This window comes from Palaemon carinicauda, chromosome 18 (assembly GCF_036898095.1).
Source record: "Palaemon carinicauda isolate YSFRI2023 chromosome 18, ASM3689809v2, whole genome shotgun sequence".
Lineage (NCBI taxonomy): Eukaryota > Metazoa > Arthropoda > Malacostraca > Decapoda > Palaemonidae > Palaemon > Palaemon carinicauda.
The window spans coordinates 1,905,136-1,926,319 of record NC_090742.1 but is presented as its reverse complement, the minus strand read 5'-3'; the positions used below and the strand labels follow the sequence as shown (position 1 = coordinate 1,926,319).

General features: G+C 40.5%; 1 protein-coding gene across 1 annotated transcript in view; it reads right to left on the bottom strand.

Annotated features, from left to right (window-relative positions):
* LOC137657586 (rabankyrin-5) overlaps nucleotides 1-21,184 on the bottom strand; it is a 215,492-nt gene that overhangs the window by 68,256 nt on the left and 126,052 nt on the right. Inside the window, exons 7-11 of the mRNA XM_068391935.1 lie at nucleotides 20,698-20,863; nucleotides 17,906-18,104; nucleotides 16,937-17,132; nucleotides 5,337-5,516; nucleotides 1,722-1,917 (exon numbers count right to left, since the gene is read on the bottom strand). Coding sequence (XP_068248036.1) covers nucleotides 1,722-1,917; nucleotides 5,337-5,516; nucleotides 16,937-17,132; nucleotides 17,906-18,104; nucleotides 20,698-20,863 — 937 coding nt within the window. The remainder of the gene's footprint in view (nucleotides 1-1,721; nucleotides 1,918-5,336; nucleotides 5,517-16,936; nucleotides 17,133-17,905; nucleotides 18,105-20,697; nucleotides 20,864-21,184) is intronic.

Here is a 21,184-nt window from a genome sequence, read left to right as displayed (position 1 = left end):
CTTGTACGCACGAAGGCTCTGGGTGCTGAGGGCGCGGTTCCCGGGGGCTGATCCGACAGCGGGAACCGTTCCTTCCGACCTGAAGGCCGCACCAGCTGGGCTGGTTCGGCCTGGCTGCCTGGTAAGAAGCGCGTTTCCCCCCGCTGGGCGGGGTGAACCGGAGGCCTCGAGGACTTATGCTTAATTGAGAGGTCTTTCCTGCGAGCCAGGTCGCAAGGGTCAAGGCCGTGCTTGGAGGGCGGGCGCCTTGGGGACCGCTCACTGGACTGGTGGTCCGGGGAACGAAGCACCTTCGATTCCCGCGACGATACGTAGATCCAGGCGCCCCCGGGAGATACACTTCTCCTATACTTACGGCTCGGGGAGCGGGAGCGCTTCCTGCTATAACTTGAGTGCGACCTCGACCGGGAACGCTCGGTCCTGGACCGCTCCCTTCGACGGCGGTGTTTCACCCTGACCTCTTCCTCTGACGAGGAATAGATGTCCGATGAGCCAGACGACACTGTGCTCACCACGTGTCGGCTGGTAGCGGGGACTGCGGGGGACTTCTTCGGGCGTTGAATGCCAGAGGTCGAGGGCTGGAGGAAGTCATCGGGAACTTCCGTGGGGATGGTTGGGAACGACTCAAACCGTTCCATGCCCGGGAGCCAGGGATCCAGGGCTACATCCATCCTCAGGGGTGACCTACCCGGCGTCTTCGGGAGCCTCCAACCGTAGGCATCGTGACCTGCGGGTCGAACTTTACTCTGGTTATCTCCCCCTAAAGAGGAGCCAGAAGCACAGGCCCACGAGGGCGGCGGTGACACTGAGACTGCGTTACTACCCCACAAGGGGTCATCGGAGAAAGCGTGCCCCCCGAGCACAAGGGCCGACTCTCCGGACGCACTACTGGGTCCTTCACTAGCCCTAGAGGGGCCAGCTATTGGCACTGCACTAACACTGGGCTCCTGGGATAGGACGCCTTGCTCATCCACCACACTAGACTTACCTCGTCCCCTACTTTGTGTAGGGGATGGCGAAACCGAGACCCCGTCGGACCGCTCACTGGGTGACGGTATCGGCGAGGAAACACTAATTTTCCTGGGGGAACGTTTCGCTGATTTCCTCTTCTTGGTACCGTAACGTACCCACTGTATATCGCTCCAGTCTACGCACTCGGGGCACGTGTCTGCTGACGAGCAAACTTTACCCCTACAGGAGGAACAAAGGGAGTGAGGATCTACTTCGGGCTTGGAGAGAAACGCTCCACACGATTTCCCAGCTCTAGGCCCAGGACAACGGCGAATCTGCTCCATAACGCACACAACGCACGACACAAGCACTTAAGGAAATCAATTAAAACACTGGGTAAGCACACGGTTGAAAAGTGAACGCACAGGAACACTTGGGAAAGCCCACTGGAAAAACGCAAGTTGCCACGCTGGGAACACGTGGAACACAGAACGCACACAAAGGATCGACAGAGATACGAGAGCGAGGGTTGTTAACGCCTCGCGACCAGAGAACTTAATGACGATGCTGACCCAGCATGCTAGCGACCTACCTTAATCCTACCCTCGGGGCACATTCCTTGATGCCGGGGGTAAGGCTACTTAGAGCAGAGAGAGATCACCAGTGACCTCCTAAGAAAGTAGTTCGAGGTAAGTATTCGTGTTGGAACAAATTACTATTTTATATACCATTCTAGAAACTGACAGAGAAAACGAAGCAACGACTTTTACCTTTATGATCTAAAATAGCCCGAATGTCCTCCTCATTTTTATTCCTGATTGCTCGGTGTAAAGGAGTTTCCCTGTAGGTTGACATGGAGGTTTGGGGAGCTTCCGATTCATTCTCGGCAAAAGGATCAAGTGAGTTACTGGAGGGAGTGTTAATAGGAGATGATGAGTAAGTTTGAAGGTTGGGATTAGCTCCAATCTGTAAACAGGAATACAGTAATGAAACTATGAACAAGAGGATGAAGGAATATTATTATTATTATTATTATTATTATTATTATTATTATTAGCTAAGCTACAACCCTAGTTGGAAACGCAAGATGCTCTAAGCCTAAGGGCTCCAACACGGAAAAATAGCCCTATGAGGAAATGAAATAAATAAAAGATATGAGAAATAATTAACAATTTATAAAATATTTTAAAAACAGTAACACCAAAACAGATATTTCATATATAAACTATAAAAAGGTTTATGTCAGCCTCTTCAACATAGAAACACTTGCTGCAAGTTTGAACTTTTGAAGTTCTACTGATTCAACTACCCAATTAGGAAGATCATTCCACAACTTGATCACAGCTGGAATAAAACTTCTACAGTACTGTGTAGTATTGAGCCTCATGATGGAGAAGCCCATAACTGTATAACAGAAACTCAAATTTATGATGCATAGAATGTCCTCAAACTTACAAACTTAATAGGTTCCAAGAAGCTGTTTGTAAGTCAAGTTTTGTTAAGTTTTGGCCTAGGGTAGGCCTAACCTAACTCTGATACCTATGATTTCTAGCTACAAGTCAACACATATGAAATAAATATCGCGTTATTGTAAATGTCATTTTGCTTATTGTGTTAGCCCTTTTACCCCCAATGGACGTACTGGTACGTTTCACAAAACTCATCCCTTTACCCCCATGGATGTACTGGTACGTCCTTGCAAAAAACTGCTATTTACATTTTTTTTTTTTTGCATATTTTTTATAACTTTATGAGAAATTTCAGGCATTTTCAAAAGAATGAGACCAACCTGACCGCTCTATGACGAAAATTAAGGCTGTTAGAGCAATTTAAAAAATATATATTGCAAAATGTGCTTGACAAAAATAAAACGCCCGGGGGTTAAGGGTTGGAAAGTTCCAAATAGCCTGGGGGACAAAGGGTTAAATGACTGTTTTTTTACAGTATGTCTTTATCATATTACAGAACACAAAATTTTGATATAATACTGTATCATAATTTCAGTTGGATTTGCATTTGTATCTCCAAATATTTGCAAGTTGAATGTTTGTAAGTTGAGGATCTACTAAATACCCTCAAAACAGGGGAGTGTTTGTAAGTCGAGGATCTACTAAATACCTTCAAAAACAGGGGGATGTTTGTAAGTCGAGGCCTTCAAAACAGGGAAGTGTTTGTAAGTCGAGGATCTACTAAATGCCTTAAAAACAGGGAAATGTTTGTAAGTCGAGGATCTACTAAATACCTTCAAACCAGGGGAGTGTTTGTAAGTCGAGGATCTACTAAATACCTTCAAACCAGGGGAATGTTTGTAAGTCAAGGATCTACTAAATACCTTCAAAACAGGGAAGTGTTTGTAAGTCGAGGATCTACTAAATACCTTCAAAACAGGGAAATGTTTGTAAGTCAAGGATCTACTAAATACCTTCAAAACAGGGAAGTGTTTGTAAGTCGAGGATCTACTAAATACCTTCAAAACAGGGAAATGTTTGTAAGTCAAGGATCTACTAAATACCTTCAAAACAGGGAAGTGTTTGTAAGTCGAGGATCTACTAAATACCTTCAAAAACAGGGGGATGTTTGTAAGTCGAGGCCTTCAAAACAGGGAAGTGTTTGTAAGTCGAGGATCTATTAAATACCTTCAAACCAGGGGAGTGTTTGTAAGTCGAGGATCTACTAAATACCTTCAAACCAGGGGAATGTTTGTAAGTCAAGGATCTACTAAATACCTTCAAAACAGGGAAGTGTTTGTAAGTCGAGGATCTACTAAATACCTTCAAAACAGGGAGATGTTTGTAAGTCGAAGATCTACTAAATACCTTCAAAACAGGGAAGTGTTTGTAAGTCGAGGATCTACTAAATACCTTCAAAACAGGGAAATGTTTGTAAGTCGAGGATCTACTAAATACCTTCAAAACAGGGAAGTGTTTGTAAGTCGAGGATCTACAAAATGTCTTCAAACCAGGGAAATGTTTGTAAGTCGAGGATCTACTAAATACCTTCAAAACAGGGAAGTGTTTGTAAGTCGAGGATCTACTAAATGCCTTCAAACCAGGAAAATGTTTGTAAGTCGAGGATCTACTAAATACCTTCAAAACAGGGAAGTGTTTGTAAGTCGGGGATCTACTAAATACCTTCAAACCAGGGAAATGTTTGTAAGTCGAGGATCTACTAAATACCTTCAAAACAGGGAAGTGTTTGTAAGTCGAGGATCTACTAAATACCTTCAAACCAGGGAAATGTTTGTAAGTCGAGGATCTACTAAATACCTTCAAAACAGGGAAAACGTTAGTTTTTTAAATGAAAAAGTTCATACATATAAAATGGCAAAGCTATGTAACTACATATAGTAGTTACTACACCAAGAAAGTTTCCTAGTGTATATTTTTGTTATGTAACCACACTGCACTCTTGGAATGAAAAGAAAATAGGCTTCTGCTAATTGGTCCTTGAACCAAGTTCTCATAATTAGATGTTTGATACAGTTGTAGCTCAAAATTTGCGGCTCTGACATTTACGTTCAGTATTTAGCTATTTGATGTCTCACAGGATTATCATACAGGAGAGGGGGTTCCCAGCCCCCTCGTCCCGTCCCTTTTAGTAGCCTCTTACGACACGCAGGGATATGTTGGCGCTATTCTAATAGTTTTTATGACCCCTTTTTTGTTTCATTTGTTTGACGTCGGCTGCCCCCCAGAATTGGGGGAGGTGCCTTGGTATATGTACGTATTTAGCTATTTGCCAATAAATTCCTTCAATCATTTTTCAGTATTCATAAATTTTCCTGGGCCATCGTAAGACTAATACATGTGTTTTCAGCATGCACAGCCAACAATTTATAGCTTAAAGTTCTAGTTTTATCCTATTTCACAGCTTTTATAGCATTAGTTATTTTTCTAAAGATACATAAAGGGTTTTTCTTTAGATATACAGAAATAGGGAATACTAATATGAAACATAATGGATTAGTAAGTCTGTGGGTACTACGTGGGTGGAGCGAGGGTACTGTATGACTGATTTCCGTGCACTGTGCGCTAGTCTCGTTAGTACTTGTCAACAAAAGTATTTTTTGCTCTCTACATTTCATAGAAATAAGATGACCTTGAAGTTTGATTTTGATCACGAATAATATCTACATTACAGTAATATACTTAAGACCACTTCTCAAAAACAATGGTACCCCATTATCAATGCTTCCAAGAGCTTCCAAGAAAGAACCTTTTCTAATAAATAGTCACACTTCTCATTACTCCATAAAATTCTATCTAGATAGAAGGGGTAACTTGAATAGAATGGTTAATATAAGAAGAGGATGACATACGCGGTTTTCACATGGGTAGAGGTTTCAGGATTCAGCTTAAAGTACTTGAAATGCAGTGAGGACTCACCTGAAGTAAAGCCGTTGTTAGCGACGGCAAGCCCACCGTACAAGACACGTGAAGCGGCGTCTCCCCGTCTGTGTTAACAACGTTGCAGTTGGCACCCTGCGTAGTTAAAAACAGACCAGCTTCCTCAAGACCTTCTCGACTTACTAAATGGAGGAGGGATTCACCACTACTTCCTATCGTCTGAAAATCAAAATGTCAAAATGGTTAGACAGTTATTTTAATGACAGCTTTACATTGAACACTTCCATAGAAAAATAGAATTTCTCACAAACTATTTCTTAAAAAAGGAATGAAAAACAATAGTACATTATGTACATCCATCCAAATTATATTGACTGATTATATTAAGGATTTTCTTCATAAAGTTTAAGAAACAGCCTGCATAGCAAAAGAAAATATTAATCTACCTGCATTGAGAGAGAGAGAGAGAGAGAGAGAGAGAGAGAGAGAGAGAGAGAGAGAGAGAGAGAGAATTGAATCTCTAAGTGGCATAGATGCCAAAAAACTTATATTTTATCTATGCATTTATGTATATCCTACTAAAATTCTAAAAAAAAAAATACTTTCCATAGACCATAACTTATAAATGAATTATAATGAACAATTATAAATTGGTAGCACCCTTATATCGACTCATACATTTAGCTATAATAAAAACAATGAGAATAGATTTCATGTCCTGAAGGAAACCAGCTTATTCTACAAACTTGAACCACCCTTGGATTTAACAATAACCCCCTCTCCAAGTATCCAGGAAGAATACATATCCCCATCTAAGCACTTGGTGAGCAGGCCTCTTCTTTAGCTCCATGTCTGGGCAATTTGCTAAAATAAATAAAAGTATGCCGATAGAATACAGCTTATGGGATTCAAAGGGATAATGATCAGAGCCTAAACAGGGTAAAAGTATGGCCATAGAATATATATTATGGATTCAAAGGAATAAGGGTCAGAGCCTAAACAGGTTAAAAGTATGCCCACAGAATACAACTTATGGGTTTCAAAGGGATAAGAGTCAGAGCCTTATCAGGGTAAAAGTATGGCCATAGAATACAATTTATGGAATTCAAAGGGATAAGGGTCAGAGCCTTCTCAGGGTAAAAGTATGGCCAAAGAATACATCTTATGGATTCAAAGGGATAAGAGTCAGAGCCTAATCAAGGTAAAAGTAAGGTCATAGAATACAATCTTATTGGATTCAAAGGGATAAGGGTCAGAGCCTAATCAGGGTAAAAGTATGGCCATAGAATACATCTTATGGATTCAAAGGGATAAGGGTCAGAGCCTAATCAGGGTAAAAGTATGGCCATAGAATACATCTTATGGATTCAAAGGGATAAGGGTCAGAGCCTAATCAGGGTAAAAGTATGGCCATAGAATACATCTTATGGATTCAAAGGGATAAGGGTCAGAGCCTAATCAGGGTAAAAGTATGGCCATAGAATACATCTTATGGATTCAAAGGGATAAGGGTCAGAGCCTAATCAGGGTAAAAGTATGGCCATAGAATACATCTTATGGATTCAAAGGGATAAGGGTCAGAGCCTAATCAGGGTAAAAGTATGGCCATAGAATACATCTTATGGATTCAAAGGGATAAGGGTCAGAGCCTAATCAGGGTAAAAGTATGGCCATAGAATACATCTTATGGATTCAAAAGGATGAGTCAGAGCCTAATCAGGGTAAAAGTATGGCCATAGAATACATCTTCTGGGATTCAAAGGGATAAGAGTCAGAGCCTAATCAGGGTAAAAGTACAGTATAGCCACAGAATACATCTTATGGATTCAAAGGGATAAGGGTCAGAGCCTAATCAGGAGACCAAATAAGCTGTTACAACGCATAATTTTTCTTAAACTTTGAACAGTATTAGCTAATTCTAAAACATCTAATGAACTGCCTCTAAAATATACAAACTTCAACTTTAAGTTTCTGTTATGAAATATGTTATTTTCATTAGTAAAATAAATTTTTGAATATACTTACCCGATAATCATGTAGCTGTCAACTCTGTTGCCGACAGAAATCTACGGTCGGGATACGCCAGCGATCGCTATACAGGTGGGGGTGAACACCACAGCGCCATCTGTGGTCAGGTACTCTAGTACTTCTTGTCAACACCACCTCAATTTTTTCCTCGGTCCACTGGTTCTCTAAGGGGAGGAAGGGTGGGTCAATTAAATCATGATTATCGGGTAAGTATATTCAAAAATTTATTTTACTAATGAAAATAACATTTTTCAATATTAATCTTACCCGATAATCATGTAGCTGATTCACACCCAGGGTGGTGGGTGGAGACCAGCATACATGTTAACACAGAAGCTAAGTATCCCGTATTTTATTTTATTAGTTATTCAAAAATAACATAAAATAAATAAGTACCTGGTAAGGAAGACGACTTGAACCGTTACTCTGCCTTTATTAAGTACGTCTTTCTTACTGAGCGTAGCGGTCCTCTTAGGATGCTGAACGACTCTTAGGTGCTGAAGTATAAAGGGCTGCAACCCATACTAAAGGACCTCATCACAACCTTTAACCTCGGCGCTTCTCAAGAAAGAATTGACCACCCGCCAAATCAACAAGGATGTGGAAGGCTTCTTAGCCGACCGTACAACCCATAAAAAGTATTCAAGAGAAAGGTTAAAAAGGTTATGGGATTATGGGAATGTAGTGGCTGAGCCCCCGCCTACTACTGCATTCGTTGCTACGAATGGTCCCAGGGTGTAGCAGTTCTCGTAAAGAGACTGGACATCTTTGAGATAGAATGATGCGAACACTGACTTGCTTCTCCAATAGGTTGCATCCATAACACTCTGCAGAGAACGGTTCTGTTTGAGGGCCACTGAAGTAGCCACAGCTCTCACTTCATGTGTCCTTACCTTCAGCAAAGCAAGGTCTTCTTCCTTCAGATGAGAATGTGCTTCCCTAATCAGGAGCCTGAATAGGTAAGAAACTGAGTTCTTAGACCTTGGAAGAGAAGGCTTCTTGATAGCCCACCATAAGGCTTCTGATTGTCCTCGTAAAGGTTATGACCTTTTTAGATAGTACCTAAGAGCTCTAACTGGGCAAAGTACTCTCTCCAGTTCGTCCCCCACCAAGTTGGACAGGCTTGGGATCTCGAACGACTTAGGCCAAGGACGTGAAGGAAGCTCGTTTTAGCAAAAAACCGAGCTGCAAGGAACATGTAGCCGTTTCAGATGTGAAAACTATGTTCCTGTTGAAGGCGTGGATCTCACTTACTCTTTTAGCTGTTGTCAAGCACACGAGGAAAAGAGTTTTTAATGTGAGGTCCTTAAAAGAGGCTGATTGGAGAGGTTCAAATCTTGATGACATAAGGAACCTTAGGACCACGTCTAGATTCCAGCCTGGAGTGGACAACCGACGTTCCTTTGAGGTCTTAAAAGACCTAAGGAGGTCCTGTAGATCTTTGTTGGTGGAAAGATCCAAGCCTCTGTGGCGGAAAACCGCTGCCAACATACTTCTGTAACCCTTAATCGTAGGAGCTGAAAGGGATCTTACGTTCCTTAGATGTAACAGGAAGTCAGCAATCTGGGTTACAGTGGTACTGGATGAGGAAACTGCATTGGCCTTGTACCAGCTTCGGAAGACTTCCCCTTTAGACTGATAGACTCTGAGAGTGGATGTCCTCCTTGCTCTGGCAATCGCTCTGGCTGCCTCCTTCGAAAAGCCCCTAGCTCTTGAGAGTCTTTCGAAAGTCTGAAGGCAGTCAGACGAAGAGCGTGGAGGTTTGGATGTACCTTCTTTACGTGAGGTAGACGTAGAAGGTCCACTCCTAGAGGAAGAGTCCTGGGAATGTCGACCAGCCATTGCAGTACCTCTATGAACCATTCTCTCGCGGGCCAGAGCGGAGCCAACCAACGTCAGCCGTGTCCCTTTGCGAGAGGCGAACTTCTGAAGTACCCTGTTGACAATCTTGAACGGCGGGAATGCATACAGGTCGAGATGGGACCAATCCAGCAGAAAAGCATCCACGTGAACTGCTGCTGGGTCTGGAATCGGAGAACAATACAACGGGAGCCTCTAGGTTATCGAGGTAGCGAACAGATCTATGGTTGGCTGACCCCACAGGGCCCAAAGTCTGCTGCAAACATTCTTGTGAAGGGTCCACTCTGTGGGGATGACCTGACCCTTCCGGCTAAGGCGATCTGCCATGACATTCATATCGCCCTGAATGAACCTCGTTACCAGCGTGAGCTTTCGATCTTTTAACCAGATGAGGAGGTCCCTTGCGATCTAGAACAACTTCCACGAATGAGTCCCTCCCTGCTTGGAGATGTAAGCCAAGGCTGTGGTGTTGTCAGAGTCCACCTCCACCACCTTGTTAAGCTGGAGGGACTTGAAGTTTATCAAGGTCAGATGAACCGCCAACAACTCCTTGCAATAGATGTGAAGTGTCCTTAGCTCCTGATTCCATGTTCCCGAGCATTCCTGTCCGTCCAAAGTCGCACCCCAGCCCGTGTCTGATGCGTCAGAGAAGAGACGGCGGTCGGGTTTCTGAACAGCCAAAGGTAGACTTCCTTGAGAAGAAAGCTGTTCTTTCACCACGTGAGAGTAGACCTCCTCTCTTCGGAAACAGGAACTGAGATCGTCTCTAGCGTCATGTCCTTTATCCAGTGAGCCGCTAGATGATATTGAAGGGGGGGAGGTGGGGTCTCCCTAACTCGATGAACAGTGCCAGCGATGAAAGTGTCCCTGTTAGAATCATCCACTACCTGACTGAGCATCGGTTCCTTCTCAGCATGCTCTGGATGCAATCTAGGGCTTAGTATATCTTTGGGGCCGACGGAAAAGCCCGAAAAGCTCGACTCTGAAGATCCATACCCAGGTAGACAATGGTCTGGGATGGGACGAGCTGGGACTCCTCAAAATTGACCAGGAGGCCCAGTTCCTTGGTCAGATCCATAGTCCATCTGAGAATCTCCAGACAGCGACGACTTGTGGGAGCTCTTAAAAGCTAGTCGTCTGACGGAGCCGGACACAAGATCATGGTACTGCTGCACAGTCTGTGAACTGTCAACCATGGGGAAGCGAGGAAGTACAGTGACAACCCGAAGCTGTCTAGACTGTCTGGGTCGTACAGACAACTCCTTATCGGGTTGCTGAGGTTGCCGCACTGCGTCACAACAAGACACTTCTGCTGGTTGTTGAACGTCTTCCCAGTGACACACTGACTCCGTAAACAAAAAATCCTCTAACAAGGACTAAGCTTGGACTGCATGTCTTGCAACACAGCTCAAGGTCTATGGGAGCAGGTGTGGTAACAGACGGGGTTAGCGACTGAAGTGGAACCATTACCCTCCCTGGAAGCATGCTATGCTTAAATAAAAGTCCATAGGAGGCTAAGTAGCTAAAGGCTCCTCTCCAAATGACAGAGTCCTCAAGGGAAAATCAGAAGGAGGGAGAATAGCACTTTCTCATCTACAGGAACCATATCCGAGAAAAGCTAAGTTCTCTCAGTGAGGGTTTCACTGGTGCAAAAGCAGCAGACTAGAAGGCAACGTTATGAAACTGCTTGACAGTCTAGTGAGTTGACAACAACCAAAGATGTGTGACTGAGAAGCATGCGGTAAGGTATGCAGAGCATGCTGTATGTAGAGCATGCTGTAAGGTAAGCAGAGCATGTTGCATGGCGTGCGGCTTATGCTGCATGGGATGAGGCTCATGCTGCATGGGATGAGGCTCATGCTGCATGGTATGAGACTCATGCTGCATGGGATGAGGCTCAAGCTGCAAGGGATGAGGCTTATGCCGCATGCGTTGAGGAGGATGCCGCATAGTATGAGGCTCCTGCCTCATGGGTTGAGGCGGTTGCCGCCTAGCATGAGGCTTTTGCCTCATGGTTTGAGGAGGATGCCGCATAGCATGAGGCTCCTCATAAGCATGAGGCTGCCTCATGGGTAGAGGAGGATTTTTTAAAGAAATCTGAACCTGACACTAATCTAGCTGTCCGAGGATTTACCTGGTGAGACATCAGTCTCTTTACCAGCGAGTTTTACCAGATTTCCCCGGGCCACCACGTGACACAATTGGTAGTAATTCATTCAAATTACCCCTAATGAGTCAATATGGATAAATATCAACACAACATCGTGTTCAAATAGAAATAAATTTCTACCTCATACTTGGGATCGAACGCTAGCCCCTTCTAATGAAAGGCCAGGTCGAAACCAACCATGCCACGAGAGCCCATTCAAGAGTTGAGGTTCTTGCCTCAAGAGTGGAGGTGGCTGCCGCAAGAGTTGAGGTTGCTGCCTCAAGGATGGTGGAGGTTGCCGCAACGCAAGAGGTTGCTGCATAGCGCTGGTATCTGGCAACTCCCAATGCGGCAGCTCACGCGTGGAGGTAGGTTGAGGAACCTCAACATCATACGTCTGGCAGGGTGGACTGCGCAGAGGTGGAGTTGAGGTTGCTGCCTCGAGGATGGTGGAGGTTGTCGCACCGCAAGAGGTAGCTGCCTCGAGGATGGAGGAGGTAGTCGCAACGCATGAGGCTCCTACCTCAAGGGTAGAGGAGGTTGCTGCAAAGCATAAGGCTCCTGCCTCAAGTGTTGAGGAGGTTGCCGCGTGGCAAGAGGCTCCTGCCTAAAGGAAAGTGGAGGTTGCTGCACAGAGCTGGTATCTGGCAACTCCCAATGCGGCAGCTCACGCATGGAGGTAGCTTGAGGAACCTCAACATCATACGTCTGGCAGGCTGGACTGCGTAGAGGTGGAGGAGCGCTCGCAGGAGGAGGTGTGTTAACCTTCTCTGCCTGAAACTCCTGCATCAACACCGCAAGCTGAGACTGCATTGTCAGCAGCATAGACCACTAGAGTTTAAGAAAGACAACAACAAACGGAGCTACTGTCCGTTGAAACTGAGGGTCTAAAACAGCTGGTGCGGCAACAGACGGAGTTACTGTCTGTTGCGATACCCCCTTGCCTCTCTGGGAGGTGTGCAGTTGTCGTACTGCAGCAAGTCCGAACTGACCCAGTGCTAATGGCACCACCTAGGAGTTGGACTTGCGCGGAAGGGACCGACTTGCACTTAAAAGCTGCAAGATTTGGTCCATGGTTTCTGCGAGAAACCTCTTCCGCAGACGAGGAATAAATGGGCTCTCTCGTCTTTGTGTGGGTGGGGTGATCACGTTGGCTACGTGAGTTGGTTACACCCGAAACCACGGAGGGAAACGTCTGTTCGTCGATCAAGGCCTGCTGAACCCATAAGTCCTTCGACATTACTTCTCCCCTGGGCTTGGGAGCTTGTAAGAGGTCCCAGACTAGGTGAACAACTGGCACGAACAGACGAACCCTCGAACGCAACACTGTAACACTTAGCGCTTATCACTTTATCACTTTAGATTTTCTGTTTGCACTTATTTCACTGAACTCGAAACTTTAAGTGGTTTGTACCTGAAACACGCAATTCTATCCTTCATTAAAAGTTAGTAATTGCGAAAACAGTATTACAATGTAACAGAAAAACATAATGAAAGATAAATAATTCAGTGGCTGGAAAAGAGATTAAACACTAGATCAAATAAACTACGTTTAAAATCTCTCACCGCATAAAGTCTGAGAACAAGAATAAAACTCTAGAAACGTTTACCTTCTTCCCCTAAAGAGACTAGGGAGAAGAGCAAAAAACGATAACAACGTTACCCGCTTGAACGAAACGTTTATCCTCCTCTCTCTCCCTCCGTCTCTATCTCTCTCTCTCTCTCTCTTGACTTAGCACCTGAGAGAAGAGCCCAATTATATATATCGTTAAAACATATTATTGTTAAAGGAAAAAAACTGAAAGGTTTCCCAAATAAAAATTTCTTTTATTAGAATAGAACCATTTAAGCTAAGAAAGAATGAACAAAACGCTAGAATCGGTTTACTCTTACTGCAACGTGACACCGTGATAGACTCTCTCTCTATCGTAACGATAGAGCGCAAGTTGAACGTTCTGAACGTCAACAACTGCAGAGACAAAACAAAACGTTAGTTCAACTTTGAAAACAGTACAAGACTATCAAAGAAATTCTTTCAAAAACATTAAAATAGCATAATATGTTAACAGGTAAAAACGAAATGACGGGCTCAAAGTTAATTAACTTCGGTTCCAAGAAAAGACCGCCTACTATTAGGAAAGGTCGAATATAAACAAATATAAAAATTAATTTTAATAAGTTTATAATAAAAGGAAGTTAATCAAAGAGGCCTATAAAAGGCGGAGTGATATAAAATAAATCTATAACTTTGTTAAGCAAAATTAAGAGAGTCTATACTTTCTTCGACACCAACACTTCCGTCTAAGGGAAGGGTCGGCCATTTAAAAGTGAAAGAGAGTTCATACTCTCTTCGTACCAAAATTAAATCAAAAATTAAATCAAATTAATTCCAAAAACTTGCTAAGCTAATGATATAGCTTCCTGAATAGCGAAGGCTAAACTCTAGAGCAAATACATCACCAAATCGTGAGCAATAACTCCAGAATCAACAGCGTATCCATGTAGGTCTAGCCGGAGGCACGACAGAGGAAAAATTGAGGTGGTGTTGACAAGAAGTACTAGAGTACCTGACCACAGATGGCGCTGTGGTGTTCACCCCCACCTGTATAGCGATCGCTGGCGTATCCCGACCGTAGATTTCTGTCGGCAACAGAGTTGACAGCTACATGATTATCGGGTAAGATTAATATTGAAAACTAAAAATTGTGGTTCAAACATCCTGAGTACATAAACACTCAATCATCCTTAGTGTAGGTTGACTAAAAGTGAGCCGGTGCTTATAGTATTTCTTTCACAAAATAACTGGATTAATTTACAATATGTAGTGAACATTACCTTCAACCCTTAACATTCGTGGGAGGTTCGGTAACAGATACCAGCAAATGCTACATATCAGCAAACATAAGCTACCTCCTCATTTCCTCACGTAAGTAAAAAAGGTGTATCTTCGCATTTACAAAAAAAGACATAAAAGCATTAGTACAGCATACATATGCAAATGCACGAAAGCTTTCACAGTTATAGACCAATACAAACTGGAGCACTCCTTTTTAGAAAGAATAAAAAAGCCAATATTACACAAGGTCTTAAAAATTCACTTGTATAACGGTAACAATATTAATTTTCTCATTGGACTCTACCCTGTTACTGTATAAATTAATGCTCTCAATTGACTCTATCCTGTTACTGTATATAACTTTCAATGCTGTGAGCACCATTACTTTCATATTATATTTTACCAAGGCAAAATATCATATTAGTGTTGTAAAGTGACGACTGTTTGGAGAACTCTCTTTAGAAATTGAGTGAATTTCAAAGACCTTGGGTATTGATAGCTTCAAATGCTTTCCTGTATTCACTATCATATCACCGAGAGATCAGCATATACCCAAACTATTCTGCGAATGTTAAATCCGTGAATGTTAAGGGCCAATCATATTCTGTACTTAATGAATACTGGTGAAATCATTCATTGATACACTACATAAAGTAGTTCCAACCAATGGAAATAACCTACTGAGATTTAGAAATGAGAACTGTGATATACATGTGCTTTAGTCCAATCAAATGTAACTGCTGGAAGGAATGTATACTGTACTGTGAAACAGTTTAGCGTATCAGTAAATAGACTAGAAGTGCTAAGTCATATAAATACTTAATGCTTCGCAGTCAAGATTTTCACAAGCGACTAGAATTTTGAGGTTGTTTATATTTCTCTCCTTATTCCAACATTCCTTCACTTACCCCACACATTCTTGAAGCATATGATACCCCTGCAGTCTGGGTAAGCATGCCAAAATATAAATGGCTCCAGTAAAATTTGCTAAGAAATATGGAGAAATAAAAGTATTAAGCAAAATAATGATAAGGGCAAATCAAGTTGAAATTGCTCTCAAAGATAAACCAAACTACAATACTACTGATAGTAATTAATGGAGTTTTAATGATAATTCTTTTATTTCTATACTCACATGATGTTTATTTTACTTTTGTTTCTGGAAGCTTGAGATGTCGATATTACACCTTAAAATCAAGATATTTCTTATTTTCTTTTCTTCCAATATAAATTACCAATGACTTAATTAAGTAATGAGACTTACTGGTATCTTAACAAGAATAACATGCTACGTATGTCGTATTACTTCTTCAATATCAGTCAAAATAATTATCTCTTCTCTTGACGCCACTCTGTCAAATATTATCAGATCTACTTGAAACTAAGACTAAAATCTTCACTTTCTGAAAATATAATTCTTTATATCAAAATAGTGAAAATGTATAGTTCTGAAGATTGGTAGGTTCAAAGTTCAAGGGGTCAAATTTTCAATGTCACTAAATTTCAGTGACCCATAACTCTCAAACAAGTGCAGGTACACACTCCATTAATATTATTGAGATACAAAACCACACATAGGCTTTAAAATGACACCATAACCTTTGACCTTCTGTGACCATGATAGGTGAAATTCAACATCACCCGATTTCTTAAGTTCAGATTCACATTCGTATTACTATTATTGATGGATATTGTAACTCTACAAAAACAATTAAAGCAATGGTAGTGTTTTCGTGAAGGTTCATGCATGAAAGGCGGGGTTTACTGCGTCTAAGACGGCTTATTCATTTCAAAGACTTTACTAAATTGTTTTGTTACTGTTTACTTACTAATGGAAACTGATCTGCATGCGCATATGTCTAAGAGACTAGTATACACACTAAGGTTCTAATCCCTATATTTACCCAATAAGAGAGGAACATATGATGAGCTAGTGGCTGAGCTTGCAAGCTCATGCCCCATGGAGCCATTCACGGAAGTTTTAAAAAACCTTTCAGATTAATTCAAAAGAAACACCTAAGCCTAAGAGAATTGTAGTACAGTATTTGTTAGACCATCCACATCATAATACTAGTTAGTTAAAGGGCACTTATCTTATATGGAGGAGTGATATAAGATCCATATTACCATCCTTGCATATCACGGATAAGCAGTTCCCTCTGTAACCAACCAGTCTAGTCCTCTCTGGACTTCCCCTGAATTAAAAGTAAACTTTCATTTACACTTTGAACTTTAATCTGATCAGTAACCATGAAACGTACTTTCCAAAGAAGAACAATGAGGCCTAAGCACTCTTCATAAGATTCTCTAAATTAAAAAATTGTCCTCGACACAAAACACAAAGAAGATGTGGATCATGATCACCCAAAAATAATTCTTAAGCAAAATGATGCAACAATTGCTACAGAATCCAGAGAAGACATCTTTAAACCATTAAAACAAGTATAAAAAAGACAATCTGGAGCCATGGAGTGCAAATCTGCGTATTACAAAGTGGTATTAGTATATTGGAAGAAAAGAAAACGGAAAATTTCTTAATTCTAAGGAGTAACGTCGACATTCGAAGCTTCCAGAGACAAAAGCAATATAAACATTAAGGAAGTTTTATAGAAATAATAAACCTGAAATGAAACTTTCACTTCACCAAATAGTTAACCTTCCTAATATTTCACCTCAGTTCATGCTTGGGAATAGAATTCTATTCTGACACAAACCTCAAGAAAAAGGCAATGAAAAAAACAAGTATGAATGCCAATGGAAACTTACAGCATCTGGTGATGCTCCCTTCTTGATTAACTGCGTAGAAAATGATGAATCATTAAAGTCTGATGTGTCTACAAGGGAATACCAAAGGGCTGGGTAGCCAGCTTTGTCTCTCAATTCTAAGCGGAGACCATCTCGCTCAATGAGAACCTGAAATAATTCATCTCGTTCGCCTTCGACAACCAAGTGCATCACGGTCCTGGAAAGAAACAGCAACGCCATAGATTATATCAGCATTAAAAGACAAAATGCCATGATCTGATGTAATGGATGTACATAACACCACATGTCTGGACAATTCTTATCTTTATTGCCTTCATCAAAATCAAAGATTTTGCAGAGGTTATGTATTCATCCGTCTATCTCTTAGTTTTTATGTTTGTCAGCAACTTTACACAAAAACTGCTGTACCGATTTTGACCAAACTTGGTAGTCATATTGGGTATGATCCAAGGATAAATCTGTAATATTTTAGATAAAGTACTATACATCAAAGTACATGTACACAGCATACTTTGAAAATAATTGCAAAATTAAGTAAATGGCAAATATTTTGTTGTTAATTTTTTTTTTGTTAACAACATTAAGTGAAAACTAAAGAACCAATTTCAACAAAACTTGGTGGACATGTGAGGTATGACCAAAGGACAAATCAATTACATTTTGAAGAAAATACATCAAAGTACAAGTACAAAGTGGAGTTAAAATTTTTTATTTTAATTGCTAATTACTTACTCTTGTAGTTTCCTCATTTCCTTTCCTCACTAAGTTATTTTCCCTATTGGAGCCCTCGGGCTTATTGCATCCTGCTTTGCCAACTAGAGTTGTAGCTTAGCAAGTAATAATAATAATAACAATAGCAAAAGAAGACTTCTTGGCATGGGGAAGGCATGCTCTCTACTGATACCCCTTCTGGTTTTCTATGCAAGTGTTTAAATTGAAGACTAAAACAAAAATAAAAGCAAAACTCACTTCATATCTTTGTCTTGTATATTTGGATCAGCCCCTTTATTCAACATGGCTTGGGCAACCTTGACCATCTCCTCCCTAGTCTCCTTATCCTCGTACGTTTGACTGGCTAACGCGTGCAAGGGCGTCCTGCCATCGCCGGGAGTTGCGACATTCACAGAACATCCATGTTCCATCAAGTAATTTGCAGAGTACGCATCCCCTGCAAGTGACCAGTGAAACATACAATTAGTAAATTACAGTATAGAGTTACTCTCTATAAAAAACTAGTTATGTAAACACTGAAAGTATAAAAATTAAATACAGTAAAAGAAATTCCTTACAAGCTTAATTCATCCTAGGCCCTAGGGTATCATTTTTTTTCTCTTATAAGGCTAAAGTACTAGAATTAAACCATAAATCAATTGCACTTATGATAATAATAATAAACAAAATAATTTTTTTCACATTACTTAAATGGGATTTGATACACATGCACAATTTTTTTTATAATGTCTGGAGAATATTTTTCCTAATTTCTTATTTCAGTGGACTGCTGTTCTAGAATATTCCTTTCCTAGGAATGTATAAATTTAAACCATTCACTTCTAAGACATATGTAAATGTAGAGCTTAGAAAGAGCAATTTTAGTTTAGTCAAAATGACAATTTTCCATTAGAAAATAACATGGTTGCGAGACCAGCTGTCCTTGAGAAACGACGGGTGTACATGACACAATAACCTTCGGTCACAATGGGATTACTCTACTTCTGTTTTACTGCTGTCAATTTTTTAATGCATGCATGTTTCCTTGTACCTACTGTTTTCTTCCTAACATTTCTGTTACTGCACTATATGTCAGTCATCTAAAAATGTCAACTAATACAAAACCAGTCAAGATTTATACCTTTTGTTTAGTTTTCTATTGTAGTACTTGTTGCAAGCATGCAGGTAAACATTTTATATTAACCAATCTTATATTATAAAACATATAATCTTATATTTACACTTTGACCTGACTAGTCCAACTCCATCATGGGAAATTGGGTCTTAAAATAGTTTTTTTTTGTTTTCTATTTAAAGAGATTTCTTTGACACACACAATCCTAATTACGTGGATTCTACCTCCTCCATGATCGCATCTTATCCCCAAAGTAATATGTATAATATTATGTCCTACAATCTCCTCATAAAGACGAGTACTTTAAGCAAACAAATAAGGGGACTGTCTTTTTGGAAGAGGGCACATGCCAATGCTAGAGCCCGGATGTATGACACATCTATATTTTAGAACACTGAAATTTCAACATCTTGATACTAACTCTACCATGTTATTTTACCCTAAAATAATTAGGAGGATAGTTAGTAAATGTTTTGTAATGATATCAAAATTGTTCAACTTAACAGGAACAGAAACATCTTAACAATAACAGTTATAAAGTAGGGAAGCAAAAGCCAGTCCACGACATGAAGCGAAAGCAAATGGGGGTTAAAAAATTGAGATGAAAAGAAGAAAATAAAAATGGCTTAACCTCAAGAAAAAGAAAATCTCTATTATTGCGATATTCAAAATATTTACTTCAGCGCATGATTTAAAAAACGGCAATTCTAATACTGAACCAATATTTGTAACTTAATCCGTTACTAAAATTCAAAATAAAACAAACCATTCATTTCTCTGATACACTTATGTAATCTTTATCTTAGTAACCATGGCTTTCATCATCTATAAAAGAATTGTATTAATAAGTATGCAGAGACTTCTATCAGCACACTTTTTAAGATTTTCAAATTTGTTCCAATTTGTTTCTATAGAATGTGAACAGTCTGGAATTTTCTCACAGCCTACCTCCTGTTCCTTTTAAGAAAGACTTCGAAGCAACTATCACTAGCTGATTTCTTTGGCCTATCTAGTTTCATATTATTGGAAATAAATATGATTTATGATTTGGAACTACTATAACTACTATCTTACAATATAACCTAATAGTATACCTATATAAATCATAAATATAATTACAATTATAATATTTGTAATCATTATTATTATGGGTACCATAATTATGATCATCACTACTTTTTTATTATTGTTTTGATAGTTTTATTGAAAATTCTTATCCTTATCAATAGTGCTATTATAAACATTAGTATTATAATTACTATATCATTATTTCTTTTTAAAGGTCCCTCATTAATGGCAGAGGTAAGGGACATAGCAACTCCTAAGAGACTGACCACATATACATATAATCAGCATCCAAGTCCCATTTCCATCAAGTTAGGACCAGGGAGGGTTAGGCAATGGCTGCTGATGATTCTGCAGGTAGCTCTATAGGCTCTCCTAATTCCCCCCATCCCTAGTTCACAAGGACAGCGAGGTTATAGACACTACTAGAACTATTGAGAGCGGGTCTTGAACTCCCGTCCAGCAGATTGCCAAGCAGGGACGTTTCCAATATGGTACCACATTGTTAACATAACTATTTCACAAGATAATCACATATTCTTCTGTAACAACATAAGAAGGTGATAAGCTTACAGATAAATTTTCCATATAAAACTAGAAAAGCACTCTGAGAGTGCAGACCTCCGCCAAGGCAGTTTATTAACTCGGTCTACATTTTGCTCGACCTTGACCTTTGACCTAGGACTTTCAAAATTGAAATAATAATTAATCCCTGAAAGTTTCACCACTCTATGAGTAAAATTGTGGCCTGGAAGTTGTTCACAAACAGATAAACAGGGGCAAAAACATAACCTCCTTCCAACTTCATTGGTAAAGGTAATGAAAAAAAAGTGAAGCATATTCTACTGACCTCTACGAACAGCCCGATGAAGCAACGACGCCCCAGACGGATCAGTTATGGTCACCGAAGCGCTGTGCTTCAACAAGGTGTCAGCGATGCTTTGCTGCCGTCCCATCAGTGCCAGATCTAGGGCCATGTCGCCATTTTCGTCGGCCTCGTCAAGAACAGCAGGTAACTGGAATGGGAGGCAACAATTGTCAATTCTATGAACATTATTAATACAATAAATTGAAAAAATAGACCTATGAACATTGTTAATCCAGTAAATTGAAAAAGAAACCTATGAACACTAATAGAGTATATTGAAAAGAGACCTATGAATACCGTCAATCCAGTACATTGTAAAACTAAGTAGACCTATGAACATTAATCCAGTACATTGTAAAAAAGAGACCTATGAACATTAATCCAGTACATTGTAAAATAAGAGACCTATGAACACTGTTCAACCTGTACATTGTAAATTAAGAGACCTATGAACATTATTAATCAAGCA